The sequence below is a fragment of the Apis laboriosa genome, unplaced genomic scaffold (genome assembly GCF_014066325.1).
Source record: "Apis laboriosa isolate Shangri-la unplaced genomic scaffold, ASM1406632v1 scaffold812_cov158, whole genome shotgun sequence".
Lineage (NCBI taxonomy): Eukaryota > Metazoa > Arthropoda > Insecta > Hymenoptera > Apidae > Apis > Apis laboriosa.
The window spans coordinates 1-27,588 of NW_025224511.1; the positions used below are offsets into that span (position 1 = coordinate 1).

General features: G+C 32.5%; 1 protein-coding gene across 4 annotated transcripts in view; it reads right to left on the reverse strand.

Moving 5' to 3' along the window:
- Positions 1 to 3,101: 3,101 nt before the first annotated feature.
- Positions 3,102 to 27,588, reverse strand: part of LOC122719525 (glutamate receptor ionotropic, kainate 2) — a 103,201-nt gene continuing 78,714 nt past the window's right edge. Inside the window, exons 9-12 of one of the 4 annotated variants that reach the window (XM_043945428.1) lie at positions 14,060 to 14,161; positions 13,669 to 13,770; positions 9,070 to 9,273; positions 3,102 to 3,490 (exon numbers count right to left, since the gene is read on the reverse strand). In XM_043945428.1, coding sequence (XP_043801363.1) covers positions 3,323 to 3,490; positions 9,070 to 9,273; positions 13,669 to 13,770; positions 14,060 to 14,161 — 576 coding nt within the window. In that variant the 3' untranslated portion in view covers positions 3,102 to 3,322. Of the gene's footprint in view, positions 3,491 to 9,069; positions 9,274 to 12,346; positions 12,561 to 13,668; positions 13,771 to 14,059; positions 14,162 to 27,588 lie in introns of all 4 variants that reach the window. The other 3 variants (XM_043945427.1, XM_043945429.1, XM_043945430.1) reach the window with 3 other exon arrangements.

Sequence of the window (27,588 nt, forward strand, 5' to 3'; positions counted from 1 at the left end):
TAAGGGAATTCCCTCTGTCGAAAAATTAAACATGCCGCCTCTTTGCAACTCATATTCTCCTAATCAAAAGTCGAAATTCTTAGCAAAACTTTTAAGAAAGTCCCTCTGTCGAAAAATTAAACGTGCCACCTCTTTGCAATTCATATTCTCCTAATCAAAAGTCGAAATTTTTAGCAAAACTTTTAAGAAATTCCCTCTGTCGAAAAATTAAACGTGCCACCTCTTTACAACTCATATTCTCCTAATCAAAAGTCGAAATTTTTAGCAAAACTTTTAAGAAATTCCCTCTGTCGAAAAATTAAACGTGCCACCTCTTTGCAACTCATATTCTCCTAATCAAAAGTCGAAATTTTTAGCAAAACTTTTAAGAAATTCCCTCTGTCGAAAAATTAAACGTGCCACCTCCTTGCAACTCATATTCTCCTAATCAAAAGTCGAAATTTTTAGCAAAACTTTTAAGAAATTCCCTCTGTCGAAAAATTAAACGTGCCACCTCCTTGCAACTCATATTCTCCTAATCAAAAGTCGAAATTTTTAGCAAAACTTTTAAGAAATTCCCTCTGTCGAAAAATTAAACGTGCCACCTCCTTGCAACTCATATTCTCCTAATCAAAAGTCGAAATTTTTAGCAAAACTTTTAAGAAATTCCCTCTGTCGAAAAATTAAACGTGCCACCTCCTTGCAACTCATATTCTCCTAATCAAAAGTCCAGATTTTAAGCAAAACTTTTAAGAAATTCCCTCTGTCGAAAAATTAAACGTGCCACCTCCTTACAACTTATATTCTCCTAATCAAAAGTCGAAATTTTTAGCAAAACTTTTAAGAAATTCCCTCTGTCGAAAAATTAAACGTGCCACCTCCTTGCATCTCATATTCTCCTAATCAAAAGTCGAAATTTTAAGCAAAACTTTGTCTAAAAATTTCTGCATATATGATTTTCTATTAGAAGAATATTATCTTAAAATAGTGCGTATAATTTTGATATACTTACCTTTTATACTTACCTTTTATACTTACCTTTTATCGTTACCTCTAGGCATTGATCTATTTGTAGTATCTGTAATTTTTCTTTTTTTTTTTGCATTTTACTTAATTCTAATTATTTATAGGAAATAAAATACTTACCTTTGATTTTTAAGAAATTACCTTTGATAAACTTACCTTTGATAAACTTAAATTTTTGAGATTGTTTTGAGGGAATGTATTCCTTTTGTTTACCTAAAATTAAGAATATGAATAATTCTTGACAATATGGAAAAATTATTAAAAGAGGTAAGTATATTAAATATGAGAAAAATTTCGCATATCGCTTTCGAAGATAATGTTCTTTTATTACGAAGTTGTAATTTTAAATAGAAATAATAGTTATTAAAATTTTTGTTTTTGCATTAGAGACATATAATTTCATATGAAATAGCATGCAAAATTTTTCTAATATTTCGATTTTCAAATATACATTTTTATACAACTTTATATACTTACGTGTGAATTATTTGCATACTTACATTTTATGATTGTTAAATTTTATGAACCTTGAATCATCTTCTCATCAATTTTCTTAATTTTAATTTTAAAGATATTTTCCTTTTACAAACTTATCTCTTATGATATAAGCCGTCATTTTTTTATAATACTATGCTGATAATTTTTTTTAATTGTAGATTCAGAAATATAGCCATATTGTTGATTTTTCTAATTATATGATTGACTTATTTACTTTCTCCATGCGTATAATTATTGTATACTTATAGATTACTTACGTTACTCCATAATTAATTATTATGAATTTATTTATAATTAATATTTGTAGATGTTTATATAAATTTAAATTTTATTCCCAACACTATTATCATAATTTCTTTTTTATACTGAATTGATAATGTATATAATACGAAAATAACAATAGATTTATTGTTCTGAAATTTCTGTTACATGAAAAAATATTACATGTCATATCTGTTCTAGACCTTGTAACACGATCATAACTTTCGAATTGTTATATTGCAGCCGGTAGAGCAATAAAATGTTCACGTGAATTTACCTGTTATTTGTTCCTATTTCTAAATTACGAGTTTATTACGAATTTCTATTCTTTATAGTACATTTTTTATTATGGCATAGCAGAGTTTCATGGCGAATATTTAACAAAATTGGGCACTTTCTTTTTTTTAAAGAAAAATAACAAATAAAACTCTTAAGTTTCGAAAACAAATTTGTTGTTATTGTATAAATTATATTTTGTTAATATTTAATGAATTGTATATATATTGTTATATTAGTATATACAATTGATTCTATTATATTTAAAATAATTCTTAAAGTTCAATAAAATGTGCTTGCAATATTATATTTTTAAATTTGTAACATTTTATATATTATATATATTTTAAAGAAAATAAAATTTTATAAAATTTCAATTTGAATATGAGATCATAATTAAAAGGAAAAATTAGAATTATAATATATATAATAATATATATTATTATAATATTGACATTATATGAATAACTTGCTTATGCCTTGATAGATTTGTATTAAGAAATTTCTATTGTATTACAAATTGCCTATATAATTGTATATATACATATGCACAAAAAATGATAAATTGATGAAAAATATAACATGTAAAAAAATATAGATTAAATAAAGTTATACCGTAGAAATCGAAAATGTAAATTGTTAAAGGAGAACGAACCTGAAATTAAACCAGACTGAATTAAACGAATGTTTTATTTGAGCTAGCAATTCTTGAAACGCACATAACTTTTCATTTCTTTCAAATAGGTAAATATTTTTAGCTATTCAAGTAAATTAACTGCAGTTGTCGCAAAATAAAGTTTTTTTTCTCTTTGATATTCGCTTTTGTTTTATTTTTCCTCATAAAAGATGGGAAAGAATTTTATTTTACGTAATATTGGTTTTTCTTTTCTTATTTTCTATATGCATCTATTTTATTTTTCATCACAAAGAGCATCTTATCTTATACAAAATTGATTTTTCGTTTAATGACTTTTTTTAAATATTCTCTTTGAAGAGAGAATCTTGGTCGATAATTTTATTAATTTATTACTTTAATAATACTTTAATAATTTATTACTTTATGCACAATATATTTATAATTGATTTCTCTTTAACATAATTTATTCTACGACACTTGATTATCACGATTCAATCTTTTGCGTTCGTCAATCAATCGTACAACTTCAACTCGCTCATGAATTCTCCATTAAAATTTTACATTAAAATTATAAAATACTATAAATATATAATATATCATCGTGGATAATAAATATGAGTCAAAAAGAATAGTAATTTTAATCAATCAAATGGAGAAAATAAAATATCGCGCAATAATATCATTTTGAAGAATAGAGAAAAATCTTACCTTGAAAAGTATCGATATGCCGAGATTCATGAACGGTTTTGTGAAGTCGATCACGCTTTCACGGGCGTAATTAATGGTCATCGAGCCAACAGCCAAATCTGCTTTCTGTGAATAGAAACGAAATTGATTACTCACTGGAAATAAAAGAAATTTATTTATACAGAGGAAAGTTATATGTTGTGAATATTACGATTAGGAACGTTGATCCACGAGTTTCGAGAGAAGGATGTTACAATGTATTTCAAAAATGAAAAATCGTGAAAGACGTAGATCAAAGTATCCAACTCGTATCCGATGAATGTGTGATGGAATCTATGATTCGAGATTCTGTGATTGCGTGTGCATTCTCCTACCTTTCTCCACGATCATTGATATTCCTATATCTAATCTAATCCTATGTCTAATTCTTGTGTTGGAAGCAGTGATGGTGCCAGTGTAACTGTAAAGTAACGTGCAATTGGTGCAGGATTCAAGGAAGCAAGGGGCAATCTAATTTAAAAATGTAATTCTACAGCTACATTAAAATCACCTCTATGGGATAATCGATATTCAATCTCTACGAAAAAAAAAAAAAAATCTTATTCTACTTCTTTTTTATTTATTTCAAAAGTCCATCGATGTCCTTGGAAACATTCAAAGAATTTTCCACATTGTCGATCCATGATGATTCTTGAATTTATCGAGAAATCTTTTCAACTCTAAAGCTATATTAAAAATCATTTTTATGGTGTACATATTACTATTATATTCGATTTCTATAAACAGGATATTTCTTTTAAGGAAAGAATCTCTATACAACAACTTGTGCAAGAACTTCTTTTTCTTCGTAAATTTTCCCCCTTAAAATATTTTCATTGTATCAATTCAAACTTTTAATTTATAATTATTATTCTATTTCTCATTTTAAACAATCTAATTCCCATTAATTTCCTCGAAAAATTTTCAAAAGAATCTCGAACATGGTCAGAGTCCATCGACGAATCGAATGATCCCTCGAATTCATCGAGAGAAATCTTTCCAATTGATGTCCCGTTTCACGAAAACGAAGAATCGCACGAACGAGGATTCGCCAGAAGGGCGAAAGATTCGAGGAACATTTTGGAAAGGAGGCAAAACGTTGTATGCATACACACGAAGTTGGTATACGTTATCTGACTGCTTTTTCAGCGTCTGGAAAAGCACTCACTGTGGCGCGGGGCACGCCACGGTAGCTAGGCAGATTTATTTCTGGCTGCGACTACTTGGAAACCGTGTATGCGGTCACGACCGATAAGGGTGAAAGAAACTGCTCCCACGTTTCGACTATATACATTCGTGGATTTGTTCATTTTTTTGCATTTGATCGACGATCAGTCGTTTCAAGGATTATTTTATTACGATGATCTAAATATGTCGCGATCCAATCCAAGTGACGGATTTGAATCAATAGCTCGGAATGTTACAGTGATGTTCTGATGGGAGTCATTCGCTTAAACCCATCGCTAGAATACCAATATATGTTTTAACTTATGTATCTATATTTGCCTCGAGATAAGCTTCACGACTAATGTAATGGGATCATTTGGAATTATTTCGAGTCTTTCGATTGTATAAAATATATTGTCAGATTTGTGATTCTATCACAAGAAAGAAATTATGATATACTTAATTTTATATTGAAATTTCAAATTCGAAATTTAATTCCTTAATTTTTGGTCGAATATTCATTGTTAATTTTTATCGTTATATATACTTTGCTGCTCATCCACTAACTTTACATTAAAATTCAGATTATGAAGTTACTTGAACTTAAGAATTAATCTCAGACAATTTGAATAATATTTACCACGCGAAGTTTGAAACATTCTTTCAAACTTCAAATGAAGTTCGGATCTTTTCAATCTCTTTTAACTTTTGAAAACCATATGAATTTGTATGGTGTGAATATAAATTCGTATGTAATTCGATCCAAACTCATAAATGTATATTAATATATTCAAATATATTCAAAATGAAATGAGAAGATAACACTAAGAAACGATTATTTAAATCAATTTTACCATAATTCTTCGAATCAAACTTTTCTCGTTTCAATTTCTTCACGTAGAATGATTGCCAATGATTGAGCTGGAATTTTTTCATTTCCAATCGATAACAGTTTTGTCAATGTACCGTCTTATTTCCATCTTAATTCCGATCGATCGATCGATCTTCGAATTGGCCTCGATCGACTTAAACGATGGAGATGACAAATAAATATCGAAGGAATTTCAAATGGAACGTTTAATCATTCGGCCATTCATCGAGCAATTCTGCAACGAACGCATTTATACGCGTATAATTTATACGACTGTATTTTTCTAGGAAAAAAGCATCATTAATCAAAAAAAAAAAAAAAAAAAGAAAAAAAAGAAAAAAAAGAAGAAGATAGATGTGTGCGTAAATTATACACACACGCACGCACACGCATACACATATCTATCGGTACTAAAGAGGAAAAAAGAATGACAGAAGTTGAATCGGTTATTCGTTATCGAATTCACAGAGTACCGCTTTTATGGAAAAATCGTGGTGATTAAGTCGCAGTTTCCCACCAACCCGACGTGAGAATTATTAATGATCATCTGACAAAATTAATAACACGACGTGGTATGATATAGAGGGAATCGCTTTGTACCAGCTGTCGTGTCCCAGCTGAGAGGAGAGGAGAAAAAAAGTAGCGGTTGCCGCAGGGAATTTCTCTTCGAGGTTCTTTGCGAGAACGCGGCCTTAAAACGAGTTTCGTTTAACCGTTAATTATCTTTGCTTGAATTAATTCTATCGCGAATTTCCATGTTTTAACGATGAAGTTTCTCGATTTTCTTTACTCTCGCACTTTCAAATCCCGATTCATTAATCTAGATCACACTTCCACGGATTATTGGAATAAATAATGTATTAAAGTACGCGTTCCAGATCAAACTTTCCCGAGTCGAATCATTGGATTGAATAATATATTAGATAAATATCATATACCTGTTACATAAAATATCATACATTATTTTGATCAAACTATCAAATTTCCGACATATTCATCAAAGTATTTGAAATATTAAAGAGTACAATATAGTCTCGTTATTGAAATTGTATTAAATTTTTAAAGATAATCTTATAGATACAATAAAATATCAAAAAAAGTATCAAAAAAATTATAAAATACATTATATTTTTCTATTTTTTAAACTTACGATTTAAACATTAAACGAAATACTATTTTCAAATATACTTATGAAAATATTCCAACTATCTATTTTATCTCGAACAATATATTTCGAATTTCCTTCAGTCCTGTATATTATCAATATTAAAGTGTTATAGTCGAAACTGCTTAAACTTTATTAAACAATAATAAACGAAAAAAAAGAAAAAGAAAGAAAATTTTTGTTCGAGTAAATGCGAGGAAATTATTACCGCGTTAATTTCATCGAAAACCGCGATATTAATTGTTCTATGGGATACCGCGAAAACCGTATTCATCCATTATGCATCGCGCGGGAAAGTACACATTCGACTTGAGCTTTGCAGAATACCGAATAGCCCGTTCCCGACGGTAGATTTATTGGAAAAGTTGTCCAGGAATTCCTCCTCGTTCAAACTTGGGTACACGTTGCATACACAGTTATATATATATATATACACATACATTTTTTTTTGACGACAGTTTTAATCTCATTTTTTTTTCTTTTTATCACTATAGAATTTCTGAAGCAAACGAAGCGGTACCAATTTGTTTTATTTATTTCGCGCGATTCAGCAAACATCGAATATACGTATTTGCGCATGCTTTCGTACATAAATATTACGTGGATACCTTAATTGTTAACAATTATTTAAAAAAATTATTTAAAAAAATAATTATAAAATTTAATGAATTTTATATATTTATTTTATTAAATAATGCGTTTTACCAGTAAAATGCAATGTTACACTCAATATAGAACTGCAATAATAATAAAAAATAAAGAAAATTTCTTTTTACTATATGTCCATCCTGTACTCTTATATATTCACTAATTTTAACAATCTGATTACCAATTTTTTCATTGTTTCGTGGACAATATTTCAGTTTGCAAAACTGTCCATAAATGATTTTCCAATTTCTGATACACTCCCCGTATACATCCTGCAACATTATTTCAATTAAAAGAAAAATTGCAATGGTAATAACAAATATTGCAAAGCAAAAAAAAAAAAAAAAAAAATTCGCACAATGTATTCGGTTAAAAAAAGAAAAGAAAAGAAAAAATCAGAATTTTCTATCGTTACTTCCCTCGAATTCGAGGTGCATCTATTCACGTACTCGATTAACTATCGTCAACAAAGACACGCGGAGGACGCGACGACACGTTCCATCGAGAGAGCGAGAGAGAGTTTGCAATGCAAATCAGGAGTCGATGCGACGGAACGGTTGGTGGAAAGGGTTCATGCACCCCGTTCCCTCCCCCCTCTGGCTATATAGATAGGTGCGAAAGCATAGTTTCGTGCCGTCACCCCCTTCAAACCACGCACGAACCAGGTAACGGCGTAATACGCGCGAACCCGATTGATTAAGTGAGGATTACGTCTAGCAGATCCCTGCCAACTTGGGAATCGAATGCTATCGAGTAATGGAGTTAGCGAATTAGCGTTATTACCAACTTGAGCGAAATTTCCACGCTTCGACAATTTCCCCTGTGAAATTTTCCATGGAAATTGTGCGATTTGCAAAAAAGACACGCGCTCCCATCGATGAATAAACGATTTAATAATAATAATAATATATTATGGAACAAGTATATACTGTAAAAAAAATATAGAATTAGTTAGAATGTAGAATCAATTGAGAAAAAGATATGTATATATATATCGAAATTATCGAGATTTCGATTTTCAAGTCAATAACGACAAGGAAATATCAGGAATATTTCTTGCAAACGCGAGGATTAAAATAATTAAATAATTAAATTTTTATACGGCGTATCTTGGTGAACTTTTATAAACTGAATTGAAATTTAATTAAAAAATTATTTTAATAAAAAATCGAGCAACGTGATGAAAAATCGAATCGTGAACAACCATGATCCATTTATATTCTCTAATTATTTAATTTAGAATAATGAAACTCTTTAATCTGCAGAATATACTTTCGATACTAACACATTTGTACTAACATTCATCAATTTATTAGCACAAATAACTCTCTCATTCCGTACATATATCACCATTATTTTTTATTAACTTTTCCATTTTTTATTTCTTTATTCCATTTAATGAGTAACGAGCCCCATCTTTTATATTCTCTATGTATATAAAATCGTAATATCAGTCTAGTAAAAAAAAAAAAAAAAAATTAAAAATATTATAATACATTAATAAATACATAAATTATTATATTTCCAATCATATATCTGTGAACAGATTAAATCTTCGAATCACAAGAGATGTAACCTAACTAAAGCGATATTTCATCTCTCGATCCCCTTTATATTCTCGATCCTTTGGTATCCTCGTCTATAGGGACACTTATCTCAGATAATTTTTGAATTCTTATATACTTACGAAGAGACGTGTACCCTCTCTTCTCGTGTTCTTCTTCTACAGACGTACGTCGAATACGTGGCACGAACTTTCGGCGCGTGTATTAAATTTCCGCGGAACTGTGACGTTTCGAGAATAGACACACTCACCTTGTCCATCAGCTGGCGCACTATTCCGTTCCACTCGCCGGTCTCGTAATTGTAAACGCCGTACTTGCCATCCGGAACGAGCTCGATCTTGTAGCCGAAGCCCACCATGTGAGCTATCTCCTTGAGCAGATCGATGCAGAAGCCCTCGTAACGTGCGTTCCCGCTGAAATTCCCTCTGTTCTTCACCATAACGTATGGCTGCTCCTATGGGGACCACAAAAAGGAGGCTACTACCTATCCTCTTCTTCCACTTCCTCTTCTTTTTTCCCCTTTTTCCGACCTCTCCTTCTACATTATTTTATTCGTATACGTTTCCTGCTACCCTTAACCCCTTCTCCTAGCCTTTTCAACCCTATCCTTCTAGCGCTTTCTTTCGTTCTCTTTTTATTTTGATATCGATCCTCTTTTTCTCCGTTCCTCTTTCGGTTTCGGTACACTGGATTTCTACTAGATTTTTTTTTCTTAGCCTTTCACCCATCCCTTACTGTCATCTCGATAATCGTATCTAACGATAATCGTAAGATATAATAAATATATAAAAGTGAAAATTTATTTTTTTTTCAATTTATTTCAGTTTCAAAGTTTATTTATTTGTTATATCTTTCACAGATTTGCACTCAAATTTTCTGAATAATTGTCACGCGAGGAAAAGAATTATGATTTCAATTATCGATTATCAAATTGTTTCACGTGCCTCGATCAATTCTGATCGATATTTACCGCAAATGTACGACCTCGTACTCAGCGTCATTCGATGCTGATTACTGGCTAAATGGATTACTACTCGATAGACTATTACCACGAGAACTCCCTCGAGACAATGTATCTACTATGTACGTGGAAGTTCGTCTATGAGAACTTGGGTTGCAAGAACGAGGGTTGCGCTACCCTCGTTTTCATCGTCGTTCCGCTTGTTTTAAAGAAATTTTCGACTAAAGCAATTCAAAAAAATATATCGAGTGACGGTTATTTTATATATTATGTATACAAAGTATTGTATAAATAAAAATTAATTTATAATTATGATTTTTTAACGAAAGCTATATATAGAGAATTGATATAGAAGATAAAACAGATAGAAGAGAATTGAGGTTTATCAAATTATATGTATTTTATGATTAGATGAAGGTAAAATGAGACAACACAGTGGCAGAGATAGAGCTGTTTCATCTATCATCCTCTCTTCATTTAAAATTTAACATTTTTTTTTATAATTTAATTTTTTATACACCAACCTATGCGTTTGTTTCAACCTCTAAAATCAATCCTTTCACGAATATACCTATGAATAACATTAACATCCCGTATATCTTATGAGAGAACGAAGACGAATCGATTATACGGTGTATGAAATATTGCTTGCTTTGCCCAAATTTGGCCAAAGTTTATCGTTTCTTAAACTCGAAAAACGAAAGAAGAATGATAGCCGCGCATAGATTTCAATGTAGATACGTGTTCGTTGAGACACGAAAAAAAGATGGAGGCAATTCGCGGTGGTGAAGTGGTTCGCGGTCGAGTAATTGGAAAATCCAATTCATTTAAGTTTAATTTAAGTTCACCGCTGGATAGAGTGTTTCGGTAAACGGGTGTGAGGCGTGCTCGCACATCGAAGCTTCGGTATTCCCCGAATTGCAAATTAGTCGTGTGTGTTCGCGGCTTAATCACGTCAACTTGCAGTATTTCGAAAGAGGAACAGAGAAAGGATGAGTTCGTGAAATTTCGATAGACGATCGTTGACTAAATTCTTGATTAACTTTTTAGCCGTTGGTTTATCTATTGTGTGACTATAAATCAGAATCGGGTATATTTATTGAGAAATAAAAATAAGAAACAGAGAAATGAATTAATTGATTCGAATAAAATAAAAAAATAAAGATTTCGAATAAATTTTAAAGTATTATTTTCAAATGATCTCATAATCGGTTTAACAAGTGAAAAAACTAAAACAAATTTTTTATTCGAATAAGAATTTATATTGTTAATACCCAATCCTGTTAATTTGTTAATCCCTTGCAGACATTTTACTAAAATATTTAAAAAATACATAATAGATATTGTAGAATTAAATTAACATCTGCAATTCTTAAATTTTTTTCTCACTTTTTTCATTATTCTAAATTTTTAAAAACTTGTAATAGCTCTACAATTTAAAAAATCTTCGAATGCAGCTTTTAAATTTTTTCCTTTAAAAAAAGGGTATTAAATGCGTACAATTTTCTTTTTCTATGATTATTTGTACATATTTGTCCGCAGAGGATTAATCAAACATATTTCTATTACGAATGAAATGTCTGTCTTGGTTCACAATGTTTCTCACTTACACGAATATCAATTATGATCCACGATTTATGGGCTTTATTACACGTCACGTAGACACTAGCGAATAATTAACGTATATCGTGATTTATCTTCGACTTATCAGTCAAATTGCTATAAGTCGAGCGGATGATCGATCACGATGATTTAGAGATCTTGGTCAAATCAAGAGTCGTCGAAAAAAATGAAATATCTATTACGCTATTCAACGATTACATTTAAATTCGACGTAGAAAAGTGTCTGGTGAACGAAAGTACTTTTGGTCTTCCATGTTCTATGTATCTTTCTTGCGAGGTGATTTTAATCGAACTCGAGAAGAAAAAAGGAGAAAAAAAAGAAAAAAGAAAAACGCTTCCACAAATTATACGATAAATTTTCATCTTGAAACTTGTCAATCTTCACTGTGTAGCAATTATTCCACCCTTGAATCCTATCCAGGCTTGAAAAGTGTTCACACGTTTGCGTCCATTTGTGTAGAATTGTACTCGATTACTCATTTTATCTATATATTTGTGTTTACAACAAACCTAAACCTAATTCACGTACAGTGCATCTATATATATATATTCATAAATCCTTAAACTTTAGTGTCTAGCCTAATGTATCTAAGGTGCGTTTTGTGTTTGTTCACGACACAAAAAGATATCCTTCGACTAACACATAAAAGTGTAAGTGTAAATGTGTTCTAATTCGAGAAAAAAAAATATATATATATATATATATATATAATTCTAGATTTAGTTTCGTGGAAATAGAGACAAAAGACTTGTGACAAAAACATGTGTTTCTATATTAACAGTTATTCTAAGTGGAGAAAACCACGCGTATGGGCGAAAAAGTGGGTGTGAGAATGAGATAGAGAGACACAAAGAAAGAAATAGATAGATAGAGAGAGAGAAAGATAGAAAGAAAGAGAGAGAGAGAGAGAGATAAGAGTGAGATGAGAGAAATTAAACAAACCAAATCATACATGTCGCATGAGCTCTCTGACGATGCCGTTCCATTCCCCGGTTTCCGGATCTTTCGCGCCGTACTTCCTGTCCGGTACCAGCTCCAATCTGTATGAGAAGCCGACCTCCCTCGCCACCGCCTCCAGTAGGTCGACGCAAAAACCGTAAAACCGCGCGTTCCCCGTGTAGTTTTTTTCGTAGTGCATCATCACGTACGGAATTTCCTGTGTCGCAACGGGTGTCCATGCAAACAACGGAACACGCTGTCAGATCTGGACGATACACGAAAATTTTGCGCAGGGGCGGCTACACGTTTCCCTTTATCCTAATCGCTCTCGAGAGGCCTCTTTTTCTTTTTTTTTCGAATAGGGGAGATTCGAAACGATGACTATTTTAATTCGGATACGATTCCATTTTTTCTTTTTTTTTTAGAAAATTTTAACAAAATAAAATATTTGCAAGATCGATATCGTTCTATTTTCAGAAAATTTTTGGATTTCTTTTTATCGACATTGGAGAGATTCGTAATGATGTTCGACGGTTGGAATCATTTTTAATTCGGATAATTTGGGAAATTCGTCAATCATTTATTTGGATAAGATTTTTCCTGTTCTTGAAAATTTGAAGAAAAAAAAAAATAGAAAAAAATTTAAATGGAACTTTAAGAAACCTTGAGAAACTATAATTTTCCATAGTCTATATACCACGATAATTTTAGTTTCCACTCGGTGATTTCCGTTCCACTCGCAGAAGGAAATGGCCCTCGGCTAAGAATTCCTCGGCCCAGACTACAACATCTGCCGGTTATTCGATCGTTAACGATTTCACGACTCGTCGATGCAGTCGATTTTATTCCACGGATGCGTGGAGATTTTATACCATTTCACCCTCCACGGAATTACGTGTTACGTTACTACGGATACCGGACATAAAGTACGAGATTCCGCTACGCGAACGATGCAATCGGCGTTTATTACTTCGTGGACCCATAAGTTTTCTTTTCCCCCAACCAATGGATGATACTCCTTAGCTGCTCGTATTCGAGGTCTTTTAGAGTGACGTGTTATAGCTCGTGTGCCTGAAATGTCTGGGTCTGAATTGTAAAATGAGTCGATCATCGATATCTCCACGATCGTTCGACTTGGACTTTTTATATTATCCTGTTGTTATCGTGGGATTTCGCGAGAGAAAATTGAACGAAAGACACAAAGATAGAATTGTATTATTAAAGAATAGAAAACGCGGTTTGCCTTTTGATGGTAGAAATTGATTTTATACAGGGATGAATATGACGTTTAGAAGAAGGAGATAAGTGTATGGTTGGCGACTCACCAATATAGTGATGACGAGGAGGGTGACATTCGCTGCTCCTGGCTCGAAGAAAGCCGCGGTGTCGGTCACGTTCACACCGATGCCTGGACGCCATTCACCGACCTGTTTCAATTCCCATTTTAATTCTATGAATAAATATTAGGGTGAAAAGAAAAACATATATATATAAAAAGAAAAAAATGGTAAATAAAAATAATATCTATACAATAATATTCAAATTTTGAATTTCTGATGAGAAAATTTATTAATTTAACATTATCTTTTTGCACATTAAATATCGAGAATCACAATCAAATTTCTTTCTATTATTTATTATTAAAAAAAGAAATTATTCTTTTGCATTTTGATTTTTATTTTTTCGTTCCACCCTAATGAATATTCTAAAAAGTACCTTAACAAGCGAATGTTGCTTCAACTTCAAAAGGTCCAATTTGAACTGAATTCTCCGCCCTTCTTTGAATTCGATAGGGCCAGAAATACCCTTCATCTCGACCTGGAAGAACGTAGAGAATACCACGGTCATTTTCCAACGACAATTTCCACTTCCCTGTTGTATTGTCATTTTGCAGAAAATATAGTTCCAAATAACAGCCCTTCAACCGAGCTATATATATATATATACGGCGTAACTTTCAACCCCTAAAAAGTTTCAGATCTCAGAGGTGCAAGTTCCAAGGAAATTTCATCCAAAACTTCAACTCGAGGAAGTCCAAATAAAAATACGAGACTCTGCTCTTGAAAGAGTAAGTTCGAAAGAAAAAAAAAAAAAAAAAAAAAAGAAAATCTTTTCACGATCGTTGAATCATAATTGCGCATTTGTATCCATGACCCTCGAGGAGAAAAAACGAAAAATAAAATAAAATAAAAAAAGAAGCCGAGTCAGAGAAGGAAGAGATTAAAAAGTCCAACGGGATGAAAGCAACTCAGCTCGTTTCTCAAATTTATGCGCCTCACGATTCCCTGGATGACAGGGCACGAGTTTGTAACCCCTCACTTTTTCAAAATATCTCCCGGAGGAGGGTAAAAAGGAATCTCGGATCAAGCGTTTGGGACGGTTTCCGCTCGGGCTTGCTCGAGAGCAAGCGGTCTAACGACTTTTCATCTTCGAAGGATTCGTCGCAATAACGACAACTTTTTAAGCAGAGAAACTCTTAACTCGTATATGAAAGCAACCACCGATCTCTTTCTATCACCGAACGGTGTTATGCAAATTAATCTTTAGAGGAAGAGTTACTATGGTTGAACGTTGACAGAAATTTGGTATAATTAATAATTACAAATTCGTGTATACAATTGACACAAAAGTGCTGGTCGTGTTGAATATTTCATTTTATAAATATAATTATAAATATTAATATAATGAGATAAGTTGTGATAAGAAAAGAATAAATACTAATTAGAAGAATTAATTAATTCACCAATAAGCATTTTCTTATTAATGAATATACACACCATTTTATATATATATATATATTTAATTAGAACAAAATCTAATTAATTTATAATGTCGCATCTTGATCCTTTAAAAATTATAAGTAAAAAAGCAATGAAATAATTGTGGGTTCTCGAAGAAAATTCGAGGTTCTTCTGTGATTTAGTTGTTTCAGTTTGGAGAAATTTATAGGTGAATTTCTTTCCGGTTTTTTCGGAAAATGGTCGCGATAATTTTCGCCTCGAGAGAGTAAGAAACGAAGAATGAAGCGACACAATGATGCATAACTGCAATTTAACAGTTTTGCCACCGGTTTATTATCTGGGAGATAGGGACGAGCAAAGAACGTAGTGACGAGAACGTTAATTAACATCTCCAACGTTTCTTTCACTGGTTTTACAAAACCTGTATCGATATTGCATGGCGAATTTCGAATATCTTGAATTTTTCTTTATATTTCCTTTTTTTATTCTAATGAAAAAACCTAGATTGCTAGGTAAAAGAAAAAGATAATTTATTTTCTTTTAATCTTTGCGTTCATCTTCGAATTTAATTTCTTTACAATCTCTTATTTCGTTTATTCTTCATTTATTCCCTTTTCTTTTCTTACACTTCTCTCTTCTTATCTACTCTTCATATTTACATTTTACTCATTTTTTAATTCATCTCCATCATGTTTATTCCAAAGCCGATTAACATAGAATTAAACAACGAACACGATAGCCTCAGGTTTCGTTTACCTTTTATTAAAATACTCCGAATATCTCAAAATTGGAAGTATTACGAGATTACAGACTCATGGAAAAACTTACGACAGGGGATTTGTTTACTCCCTCTCGACACCCTATCAGCCATCATCACAGATTGCATAAAACGAAATAGATTCCCTCTTCCTTTTCATCCTCTTTGAATCCATTCGTGGAATAAGCGGTTGAAGAGTTGGAAAAAGAACCGAGAAACTTCTTAATATCGCGGAACCAATGGAATCGATTAAATAAAGCAATGGAAGAAAGGTAATGCATCGACGAGTACGTCTCTTGAGCCAATAATTCCGTGAAATTTCTCCAAGATTATTGTGAACTTTCTCCTGTCCCGTTAACCGGGAACGAGCGTTATTAAGTTTTGATTTTTATGGAGGCCTTCGCGCTGAAAGGAACAACAGCCTCGATAGGAGGATAGGAAACGAGGCGAGAACAGTTCCATTCTACCGGATAAAGGGAATTTACAGCGATATCGAATTTCTTCTTCTTCTTCTTTTTTTTCTCATCCCTTAACAGAGAAGCAAAATAATCTCGTTCTACACACGACGTCCTATTATTTTATCGGGGGAATTATGAGAAATGATACGCGATAGTTAGTTTTCATTTTATTTTTCTCTTCTTATTTTTCTGGAAATATATTTTAGATAAATTAAGGAAATAAAAATTATGAAAATAGTTAAAAATATCATTACTGGTAATATACGCGTGGATAAGGAATTAATTTTTATTTTATTTTCCCTTCGCCCTTGTTAAAAGATGGATTCAGGGACATATTATGATAAATTGAGGAAAGAAATTACGAAACTGTTGAAAATCTTGTTATCACGCTGACGTGGTTATATTGATTGGTGGAATCAGATATGTCGAAGATACGTAAACTTGGATTGTAAAATTGAGTTATGTACGTTTCTTCAAGACGTATCGAAGGTTTCATGCTATGGTTGAAAAAGATTGGTAACTTTCACCGCTTCTGCAGCTGACGTTTGTTTGGCGGAGATATTTCCGTCAGTTTTCGGGAATCGTGAAATTGGTGGATATTTATATAAAAAGAGAGAAAAAAATAAAGTTAAATTCTTTGAAGTCATTGAAAAAATGTTTAAATAAAATCTTTTTTTGTTTTTATACAGGATAGATTATTTATTTACTAGATTATAATTATTAATGATAAAAATTTACTTTTGAAATTTTTCTATGTATTTTTTTTTTAAAGATTAATAAGCTTAGATTTTTATGATGCTGTATAAAAAAGCGAAAGAAATAGAAAAATAAAGTTTCTTCGAAAAATTTTTAATTTGTTCATCAACAATGAAAGATTAAAAAAAAAAATAATGAAGATTTTCACGCCAATTTGTTCCACCTTGTATAAATATTTTATTCAACAAATAAATTACTTGAAAATTCAAATGATTAATTAATTAATCTACGAGAAAGTTTAACGAAGCTCGAAATTGTTTAAATCAATGGAAGCAATCATTATAAATTATTCTGGCATTTTTCTAAAGTATTTCACAGATCAGGATTAGATTGGTAACTCGCTAATTTGAATATTCGCCAGGCGGGATTGTATCTCTAGGGAGCGACGATGCTTGGATCGACTTGCACACGGAGCATAATCATATGCAGCTATTTCGACGTTTCAATTTCGAGGCATAGAGATTAGCGAATTCCCTCGCGATCCATTTGTCGATTAATAATAATTACAAGCGTATCGAGCGTTCCACAATGCACCTCGGTTAATTAAGTAAATTTCGAATGAAATTTCGAAAAAAAAATCGAGAATGTAAGAAAAAAAAAAAAAAAAAGAAAAAACTATTTTGCAATAATATTAGTTGCTTCAATTCTTTCGAAAAATTATTCGTTATTTACATTTTTCGATTGCTTTACGAAAATAACGAAATATTATTTTCTTGTTATTTACCTGAAATTGATGAAAAATGAAAAAAAGAGAAAAGAATGGAAGAAAATAAAGAGAGTAAAATAAATGAAAATATTGTTTGCAATGAATGTGAGAAAAGACATGAGAAAAGAGAGAGAAAAAAAAGAGAAGTTCTCGACCAACCAGGAAATAAGGCCTTAAATCGCGAAAACCGGAAGCGAGTTTGTGGCATGAAACAGCAGCCAAGGCGACACGCCGCGTCCGTAAATTAATGGATGATCTTTGTTCCAGTTTAAGGTGTACAAGTTGGATCTAAGTTGCTCTTCAACGACAGATAACTTCTGGCATTTTGACCAAGAAAATGCTCATTAAGTCCAGTCAGTATAAGAGGAGGATTAAAAGAGCAATAACTATATCGCATCTATTGAATTAATCCGATCATTTATATGACAAATTAATTTCTGCCTTTTTTAGACAAATAATTTTTACCGTTTCTAATAAAAATTTAATTGATTTGTATACCTTAGAAGAAAAATAAATAAACTGTTTTTGACTTTGCTTTTAATTATTGATAATTAAAAATGAATGAGAATATCGTGCGAGCAAACTTCGATGAAATCCTATTAAAATTAGAAAAACTTTGAACCATTGTAACTTTCAAGATAATAACTTCCGGTCAACAAGTGAGCGATCGTTAGAAGCGCGGAATCTTCCCCTTTAAAACGCTTTTTCATTTATTCCAATCCAATTTCCGGTTCTCGAGATATCGTCGTGTAAAGAGAAAGTAATTTTTAATCATTTACCTAAAACATGATTAAACTCTATTAAAATTAGCAAAACTTTGAATCGCTGTAATTCCGAAGATATTGACTTCCGGTCAACGAGTGAGCGATCGTTAGAAGCGCGGAACCTTCCCCTTTAAAATGCTTTTTCGTTTATCCCGATCCGACTTCCGGTTCTCGAGATATCGTCGTGTAAAGAGAAGGATAATTTTTAATCGTTTAGTATCTCTTTCCTTGTCGCTTACTCGGACCTCTCGCTCGCACCTCGTGTCACTGACCTATTCTAAGCTCCAGACAAGTGGCAGACGTAATTCCTGGAAGAGCGTAGTACGCGTTTCTAGGAAAAAAATGTAGGTCAGGGACCATTCTAAACTTCTGCACTGTGTAAACGCTATGGACACTTTAAATCCTTATATCTCGGCAACCAATTGAGATATCGAGATAAATCAAAAAGGGAATTCAATGGTATGATTTTCTCTATTTCTTGAGTGGATTTTGATCATAAAATTTTTAATTTATTCTCACGATTTTTGTACAAAAATTTAACAAAAATTTAATTTTCACAAGATTAACGAATAAAAAATGTGTTAAATCAATTTTACAGAATTAAATCATGCCAATTTTTTTGTTTTTATCCTTCTTATTTTATCTTCACGATAGTACATCATATAGACAAATATACAGTTTTTATGCTTGATAATGTAATTTAAATTTGTCTAGTATTTTATTGTTTGCTGTGAAAAACTTCTAGACATGTTATATATAACGAATAATTTATAACAACGGAAAAAAAAAACATTAGTTGATGAAAAGTTAAATAAAAGAATTAATGAACGTTTTTAATGAATGCATAATTGTTGTGCAATAATTTATCCCACTTTATTTTTTTACGTTCTATTTTCTTATATTTCTTTTTATTTCATAAAATCCATGTACTAAATCTATCATTTATACTCAAACAAACAAAAAACAATTAATTAAATGATAAAAATACAATCATGGATAAATAAATCTGATTTATAGAATAAATCAGATAAAATATACGATATTTATAATGAACATTAAAATATAATAATAAATAAAAAGTACTTACAATCCTAATTAAAAATCAATAATTCCCTTTAAAAATTTCTTCGTATTCCAAATTTTAAACTGTTGAAATAATTTCGAGATTTCTAAATATTTCACAAGCTTAGTGAACAATTAGGGACAAAGGAGATGAACAGTTTCTACGATTTATGCACAAGTACGAAATTAACGTGAATCGTGAAAGGCTCTTTGTTGCTCAATCCCAAACTTCAATTTCTGTAAACGCTGCATTACCGTCGGCTCAACAAAACATAATTCAACGGGGCAAAGTTGGATTTTATCCGTTTTTCCGCCGTTTATATCTCGTTTACACGCATGTAACCATATTTCATGTTGACAGACCTCCATGAAAGCGAACGATCGCAATTAAGTCGTTAATTACGAGCGGACTGGTAACGTTAACCATCGGAACTGTGAGTTTCTGCGTTCATTTGCTTGTCTAAACGCATTACCTCACGACGATTACACGGAAAGCCGTATTCCCTAAAAGCTAATTCGAACGAATATCCGTGATCAATTTTATTTTTAACGATTTATGGATTTCAAGATGAAAGAGAAACAAATGTAGCGTGCAGAGGGTGTATATTTGTCGGGTTATTTCTGGCAATTATTTCTCGCTCGGTCCAATTAAACCATGTTGGAAGGACCATAATATCGCCAGGATTTAGGATCGTAGGCGAAATGCCCCATTAGGGAGTAGAAACTAACATAGTTATATCATCGACGATCCAGAGACCCGATTTCTCTGCGTGCTACTCCAAGAAACCACGATTCCACGAGCGTGAATCGAGAGAGAATGCTTCATCAACGTCGAGTATCATTTCTTCAAAGGGAACTTTCAGGAAATGCGCTTATTAAACGTTGAAAGAATTCTGATGAACACATTTAAGTCTTGCTAAATTTTCAGATTCATTTCAAAGATGAATTTCTATGAAGCTGTCTCTGTTCAGTGTTCTGCACTATGTTGCAATTAGATGTGCTGACAAGTGTGATTCAATCGTGTGAAAATAAAAGAATTTAAGATTTGATTATATTAAGATTCAGATTTGTTAATAAATTTATAAATAAGATTTATCTGAAAATATATTGCAATAAATTTCAGAAATTACTGTTTCATATAGGAATCGATGATGAACAAGTTAGAACAAAGTAAAAATCTATATGGGAAATATAGAGTGACATTTTTTTCGTGTGGAATTTTCGAAATGGTTATTGGACAAGAAAGAATTGTATTCGAATGTTCATTTTTACTTAATGAAATATTTCACGTCAAATCGATATTTCTTTTCAAACTCAAATATAATATAACGTGAAATTAAAAGGAGTTTAAATTATTATTGTGATGGTTATCAATTTCTTTAACAAATACAAAGCTTTGATTTTTGAAAACGATCTACAAATTTCTATCTTCGAAACCATTCGTTTGTTCAAATTCCTTTTTTTCCTCCCTTTTAATCTTAATGTAAAATGTACTCACCACATTCGTACAATACTTTTTATGAGGTTGAAAATCCACACAAATTCTTATTTTACAAATACAGTTTTTCATCGAGGATGTTGTATCTCGAAAAAAGAGAAAAAGAAAATGTATGCATACCATCGTATCGATTTATTCAGAAATAAAGCTCCGTACGAAAAAAATATTTACATCTACAATTTCAATGTGGACATTTCCATATAGATTCACCCCTTTTGCTTACCAGTCCACCAAAAAACACGGAAAATAAAATATTATCAAGCTCCCGTCCACCGACAAAATTTATTCTTTTATCTGTTTCTCATTTTTTTAAATATGCATATAGTTTTGACAATCTCCAATCCATACTTATTCGTGTCGCAAAAATTTCTGAGAAAAACATCTCTGTCAAGGAAACGTAAATGAATTGCTTTGATCGCGATCGATAAAATATTCGCTCATAAAATATTCACGTATAGGGGAAAACAGAGAGATCGATAAATCCGTAGTTACAATTGTGTCTCACGAGCCATTGCTCGTCTCACTCGTCGTGTTATCCACGATCCATCGAGCTCGCGCGTTTTGCAATTCTAATGACAGGAAGCCGGCATTTAGCCGGCATTTGGAAATATGCCAAGGCGTGCGGGTGGTCTATCGACGAGCATCGGCTCGGATATTCAATTCCATTGCATGTTTGACTCGTGATACACGAATGGATCACCGATATTCCTCGTGTCTTTGACGCGCTCGATCGAGCGACTGCAACGATTATCGTCGCGATCTTCGACTTAGACTGTATTTGACCGCATTTTGATAGAATAGGACAGAGCTTGTAAATTTAGAATTCATTACATGTATTTTGACGTTTCGTGATTGCACAGTTTTTGATAGATTTCGATATTTTGGATATTTTAGATATTCTTTCATTAATTATGTGTCGTAAAATATCGATATTTGTCATAATGTTGAAAAAATTGAAAATCGTTGTTGGTTAACATTTTTTTATTAATATTATAAATTCCTCTTGCATATTGCTTGCTCCAGATATATATTTACTTTAGTAAAAAAATATATAATTCTCTGGATTACATAAATTAAAAAATATCATTCTATTTATACAAGCAAGAAAGCCTGAAAAATTAAAGAAAATAAAATATACGTACTCGTATGATTATAATTAAATCAAATCAATCACTTTGTTCTTCGAATTGCAAATTCTAATACACTTGACTATAATTTGACTACGATTGTTCAATAATTTTCCAATTTCTTGTCTCGATTTCGAATCGATACTTATAATCAACCTTACACCTCTTTTATTTTATTTCTTATCCGCACCAATTCAAAGGAAATTCATGTTCGACGATAAACAAGAGATTAAAAAATCACTGTGGAGAGAGATAAATTTCCTCTAGCAGAGCGCGAGCAAAAGAACTGCGTATCCCGTAAACGAAAGAAAAAGAAAAAAAAAAAAGAAAAAAAAATTAAAAAATCGAAATAGAGGTAATAGAGAAGAATGGAAGGGGAGGAAAAAAGAGGAAGCGGACACGGTTACACGGAACGTGGGAAGAAATATGCGTGGGCGGGATACAAAAGGATATAACGGGCAGCAATTTCGGTAAGCGTTCATCCAAAACATTGAACCGTAGCGCCGGCTACGATGATGGTTTGGTGAAGATAACGGGGAAAGCGGAGACCGTGATAAAAGAGCAACCCCTGTACAATTTTAACGCTCGGTAGTCCGATTACTTGCACCACCGAGCCACAGTGACTGGCTTCCTCTCTTCGTCCAGTGAATTTTTTCTTTGATAAATCCATTCTTTCGAACGAGAATTCGAACGTGTCGATTCTGAATCGTTTATTTAATATTGTTTCTCTTAATACCTTTAATACCCATCCTGTATCTTGCGATTGTATTCCCTCTTGACGTGTTTCCATTTGAAAATGATTCATGTAAACTTTTCAATACTTCACAAAGATAAGAATTTTCTATGTTTGTTTAATGGTGAAATAGAAAAATGAATTTTATTTATTTGTATTTGAATGGAAAGATTCGTGCTATAATGATCGTTTGAATAAAACTTGTAGATATAATTTTTTTATCCTTTATTCCAATGGTTACTTATTATCTCTTCTCTCATATTCTTTTCTTTTCGATCAATTGCTTCGATTAAAATATATCTTTCGTATACAGACTCGTATACAGATCCAGTAAATTTTCAATAAATCCAAAAATAATCTCTCATGAATTCACATTCGAGGATTGAAACGTAATAAAATGGAAAAATTGAAAAGGCTTACTCTTCCTCTTACACCCAATTTACTACCGAATCGATACAAGGTTCCGGAAGCTTTGAGAAATGTATCTGCGCGCGAGGAATACGAATAGAAGGAGAAAGGGAGTTCGAGATGAAAACAAGTGGTAATGCGAAAAACGATTTGTGTAAAGAGACAAGCTGAAGAGAACAAACTTTTCATAATATAATATAATATAATATAATACAACGTGTATCATTTGTCAAACAATGTCGTTTCAAATATTGTTTGATTCGATTTCATTCGAATATTTTTCATATTTTTATAAAGATATCGCTCTACTAGAACTTTATGATTATATTTATTTTTTCATTTAAAAATAAATTAAAAATATATAAAATAAAAAAATAACATTTAAAAATAAATGTGAATAACGCGACGCGTATATTTTTCCCAGCGTCGAGTATTCTTCTCGTAACGCGGTGAAACGGCCATTTCTTCGTGACAAAGTATGCTTGTCGTCGAACACATTTAACGAGTTAATTAGGACAGATCGTAAAATGGTTGCGTGCGCGCGCGAGAGAGAGAGAGAGAGAGAGAACATCGCGTAAGAAATGGGTAACGATTTTAAAACGTGGCCGGTGTTTACGGTTTTAACGGCGGTAACGAGCTACAGCGTTCATAAACGACACTTTTTTCCGCCGTTTGAAAAGCGCGGCGTGATAACGCCCAAGTCATAAAACTACTTGGCGCGTTTCCAAACGCGTTTATCGCGGGATTAGCTATTCCGCGTTGTTTGTCCGTACGCTTTCCCGACCATCTTTAGACCAAATTTTGGCACGAGCCTGGCCTATCCCCCCCTCTGTTTATACCCGTTGGCACAATTCTGGCAAATCGGGTTCCTTTTCTCAATTTAGAAATACTTTGCCGCCAGTGAATCGGGGGGGAAATGGGGTCGTTAGGGCTCGGTTACAAAATCGATTTAACGGAGCCGTTCGAAAACCGCCACGGGTTCGTTTGATGGCTCTATAAATGGGTTCGTCGTGCGAAAACATTTTCTGAAACATGCTCGACGAAACAAGCATGGTGGACGATCGTTCAAAATTGAATAATGGATCAAATATGAAAAAAGAAGTTAAAGAATATTGTTAAAAGAGGGATATATATAAAAGAATCGACATGTTCTTTTTTTGTGCGATGGTGATTCTTTAACAGATATTGTCGAGTCTGCAATCTATCATTACTTTATCACGCCATTTTCATTTATGTTTTTTATTACTGAATATCGAGTATAATCATTGAATATTGCTCTATTCTATTTGCTAATTAGACTTGTTTAAATAATTATTTTTATTCTTAATTGATCTATTATAATGATTGACGTATTGCTCTCAATTGATTATAATTGTTGTATTCACCATTTGATTGATCGTGACGAGCCTATTATCTTTGATCGATCATGATTGTTCTATTATAATCAACAATGACTATAATTTTTAATCCGATCACGATTATTCTATCTTACGTATCAATGATCGACTTACATTACTTTTACAACTCTAGCTAACGTTATCTTATTTGTCTAACTTTTTATCTACACTTTTTACTATAATTATGAGACAACAACATTGTATTAAACAATGACATCCAATAATATTTCCTCGTAATTCAAAAATGGCCTGTATTGAAAACATCGAATGATTCATAATGGAAAAAATGCAATTGATGATTTTTTTTTTTTCACTTTACCACGATTATATTTCATCCTGTGTTTCATCGGAGTATTAAACGGCTATTAATTTCCGTCACGTATTCAATTTCTCCTCTTGGCTCAGCTTCACACCACGTACCAATTTATCCCCTTTTCTCCAAAATACGATTCAATTATCTCCTTCCGGAACAGAAGATACGATTACGCGACTAATCTTCCGCACAAGGCATAAGTACGCAGCCGTGTGAATGCCGGTGGGCTCGTAAATCAAAACGATTTCGCGGTAAATCGAACATCGCTGCTTATCGCACGAATGTCGATACGTCGCGTCGCATTCATAAAGGCGGAGAACGGTTCTATGTTACACACCGCGTTGAACATTGTGCCGGGCGAAATTGTGTATAACAAACGATATAAATTCAATTCATTTCTCTCCGTTCGAAACGGGAGTCCCATTGAAAAATGATTTTTCATTTTTCGAGAGGCTCTTTATTTCTTGTTTATAACCATGACGCTTCTCACCGATTTATTATTTCTTTTTAAAAATACTTCCTTTGGCAGATTTAATGGCTTATTTCTTTCTCGATGGTCAAAGCTTTCGCTTTAAAAGGTTTCTTCCCTTCCTACGCACCAACTTTTTACGTTTCTTCCATCCCCTCGAACGATACGCCTTTCTTTCTGCCGATTCTTTTCCTCGTTGCGTTTTTCTCTTCGTTGATTGATAATTATTTATGAAACATATTTCTTCCAGGTATATGTTCAATTTATTGCTTTTAAATCAATATTTCTCAACAGAATTTGATTCTTGCTTCATTGCTTTTCCCTGAATTTGAAATCGAATCTCTTTTATTATCAGGATTTGAGTAAAGTAGGCTAATAAAATTTTTAAACATTCTGTGAAAGATGATATGTATCGAGAGATTCCTTAAGGCAGAATCGATATTGGAATTTAGACACTTTAGTGAATTAATAATCTTCCGCACACAAATGTTCTCCCACGAGATACTTGCAAATGTCGAACCCTTTGAATCTACTCAACTGACCTTTACAGTTATCGAATATTGGTAAAGGTGTAACGTCGAAAATCTCGTAACTGGTTATTAATTATTCAAGTATCGAGCGTGCAACTTCGATTCAATCTATTAAAGATAACGTCAATTCGTCGGAAATTGCCACGTAATACCATGATGTGAAATTGAATTTTATAGTAGCAATTGTTTCGATAATGACAAACGGTGTTGTTTTACCCAAAGAAAAAATGCACGAGCTACTCACTTACTTTCGAATAAATTATAGTCAATGCGCCTGACAGGCTGGAAATTATTTGTTGTTAAGTTTATTCACATTTGATGTTTGGAAAATGTTCATTGATATTCATAGAAACAGTTTTTCCATACGTTGATCTCGTAAAACGATTGAATATGAATGGCGACACGATTGATAGAATGTGGACACTCGTGTGCGATCTGGAACAAGAGTGCAACAAGAGAAAGATTCATTCGTAATAAATTTAGGAAAATAAAAAAAAAAATTACTGCTTCGAATCAATATTAAATAAATTATCTTTCATAATAACATACGTGGATCCACGTATCAAAATGATACATCAAATTATTGGTTATTTGTTTATAACTTGATGATTGAATTAATTAATTTCAACTTTGGGCAAACTTTTTAAATTTGAAATTAATTTTCATCAAAATGTACACAATCACCCATCACCAATTTATCGTTGTTTTGTTAATTAAAAAATATTTTTTATTGAATACTGAAAAAGAAAGAAATTTTTAATGCACGAAAAATTGTATTGAATTGCTTTTTTTTTTTTATTAACATCTCACCATTATGCGATATAAATTATTTTATTGCGCTTAATAACTCGAAAATTCCTCGTGTCCTCGCTTCTCTATGCATGGCTCTCGATTCACGTGTATCATCTAAACAAAATCGATTATCGAACGTGTTATTAACCATGAGATCGCTTTAATCTGTTATATTCTATTTCCTGCGAAACGGTTACAATTAGGCGAGCTATCGAGGCGATCGAGCTTAATATACCCATTTCCAATTTTAACGGAAATCCGTTCGTTATTGAAATCGTGGAAAATTTCAAAAGTTTCATTAAACGATCCCTCCTTTCCCTCCCCCGGATCGAAATTTCGTAAATTGCAAACTGCAACGAAATTCCCCTCGAAAACGAGTAACTATAACGCGGCACGGGATTAAAATCGTTTTTCTCGAAATTTTCGCGAGTGAAACAGCCATTCGTCTTTCGGGAAAGGACTCGCAATTATCGCGAATGCGGTTGTTTCTGGCAGCCGGCCAGTCCCTTTGCATCCCGTAATTCATCCCGAACCGTCGACTAAGTTTCTTCGTGCGTTGTAACAAACGTCGCTGCCCGTTGAAAGTGGATCGGTGGACGAACCGATCCTCTCCCCGACGTGTTTCATTTCGTAAAATGCGTTCTGAACAATATTCCGTATATGAAATTCGAAATGATCGTGCACGACGATATTCTCGTATTGAACAAGGAAAATTGAATTCTCGAACCACGCAG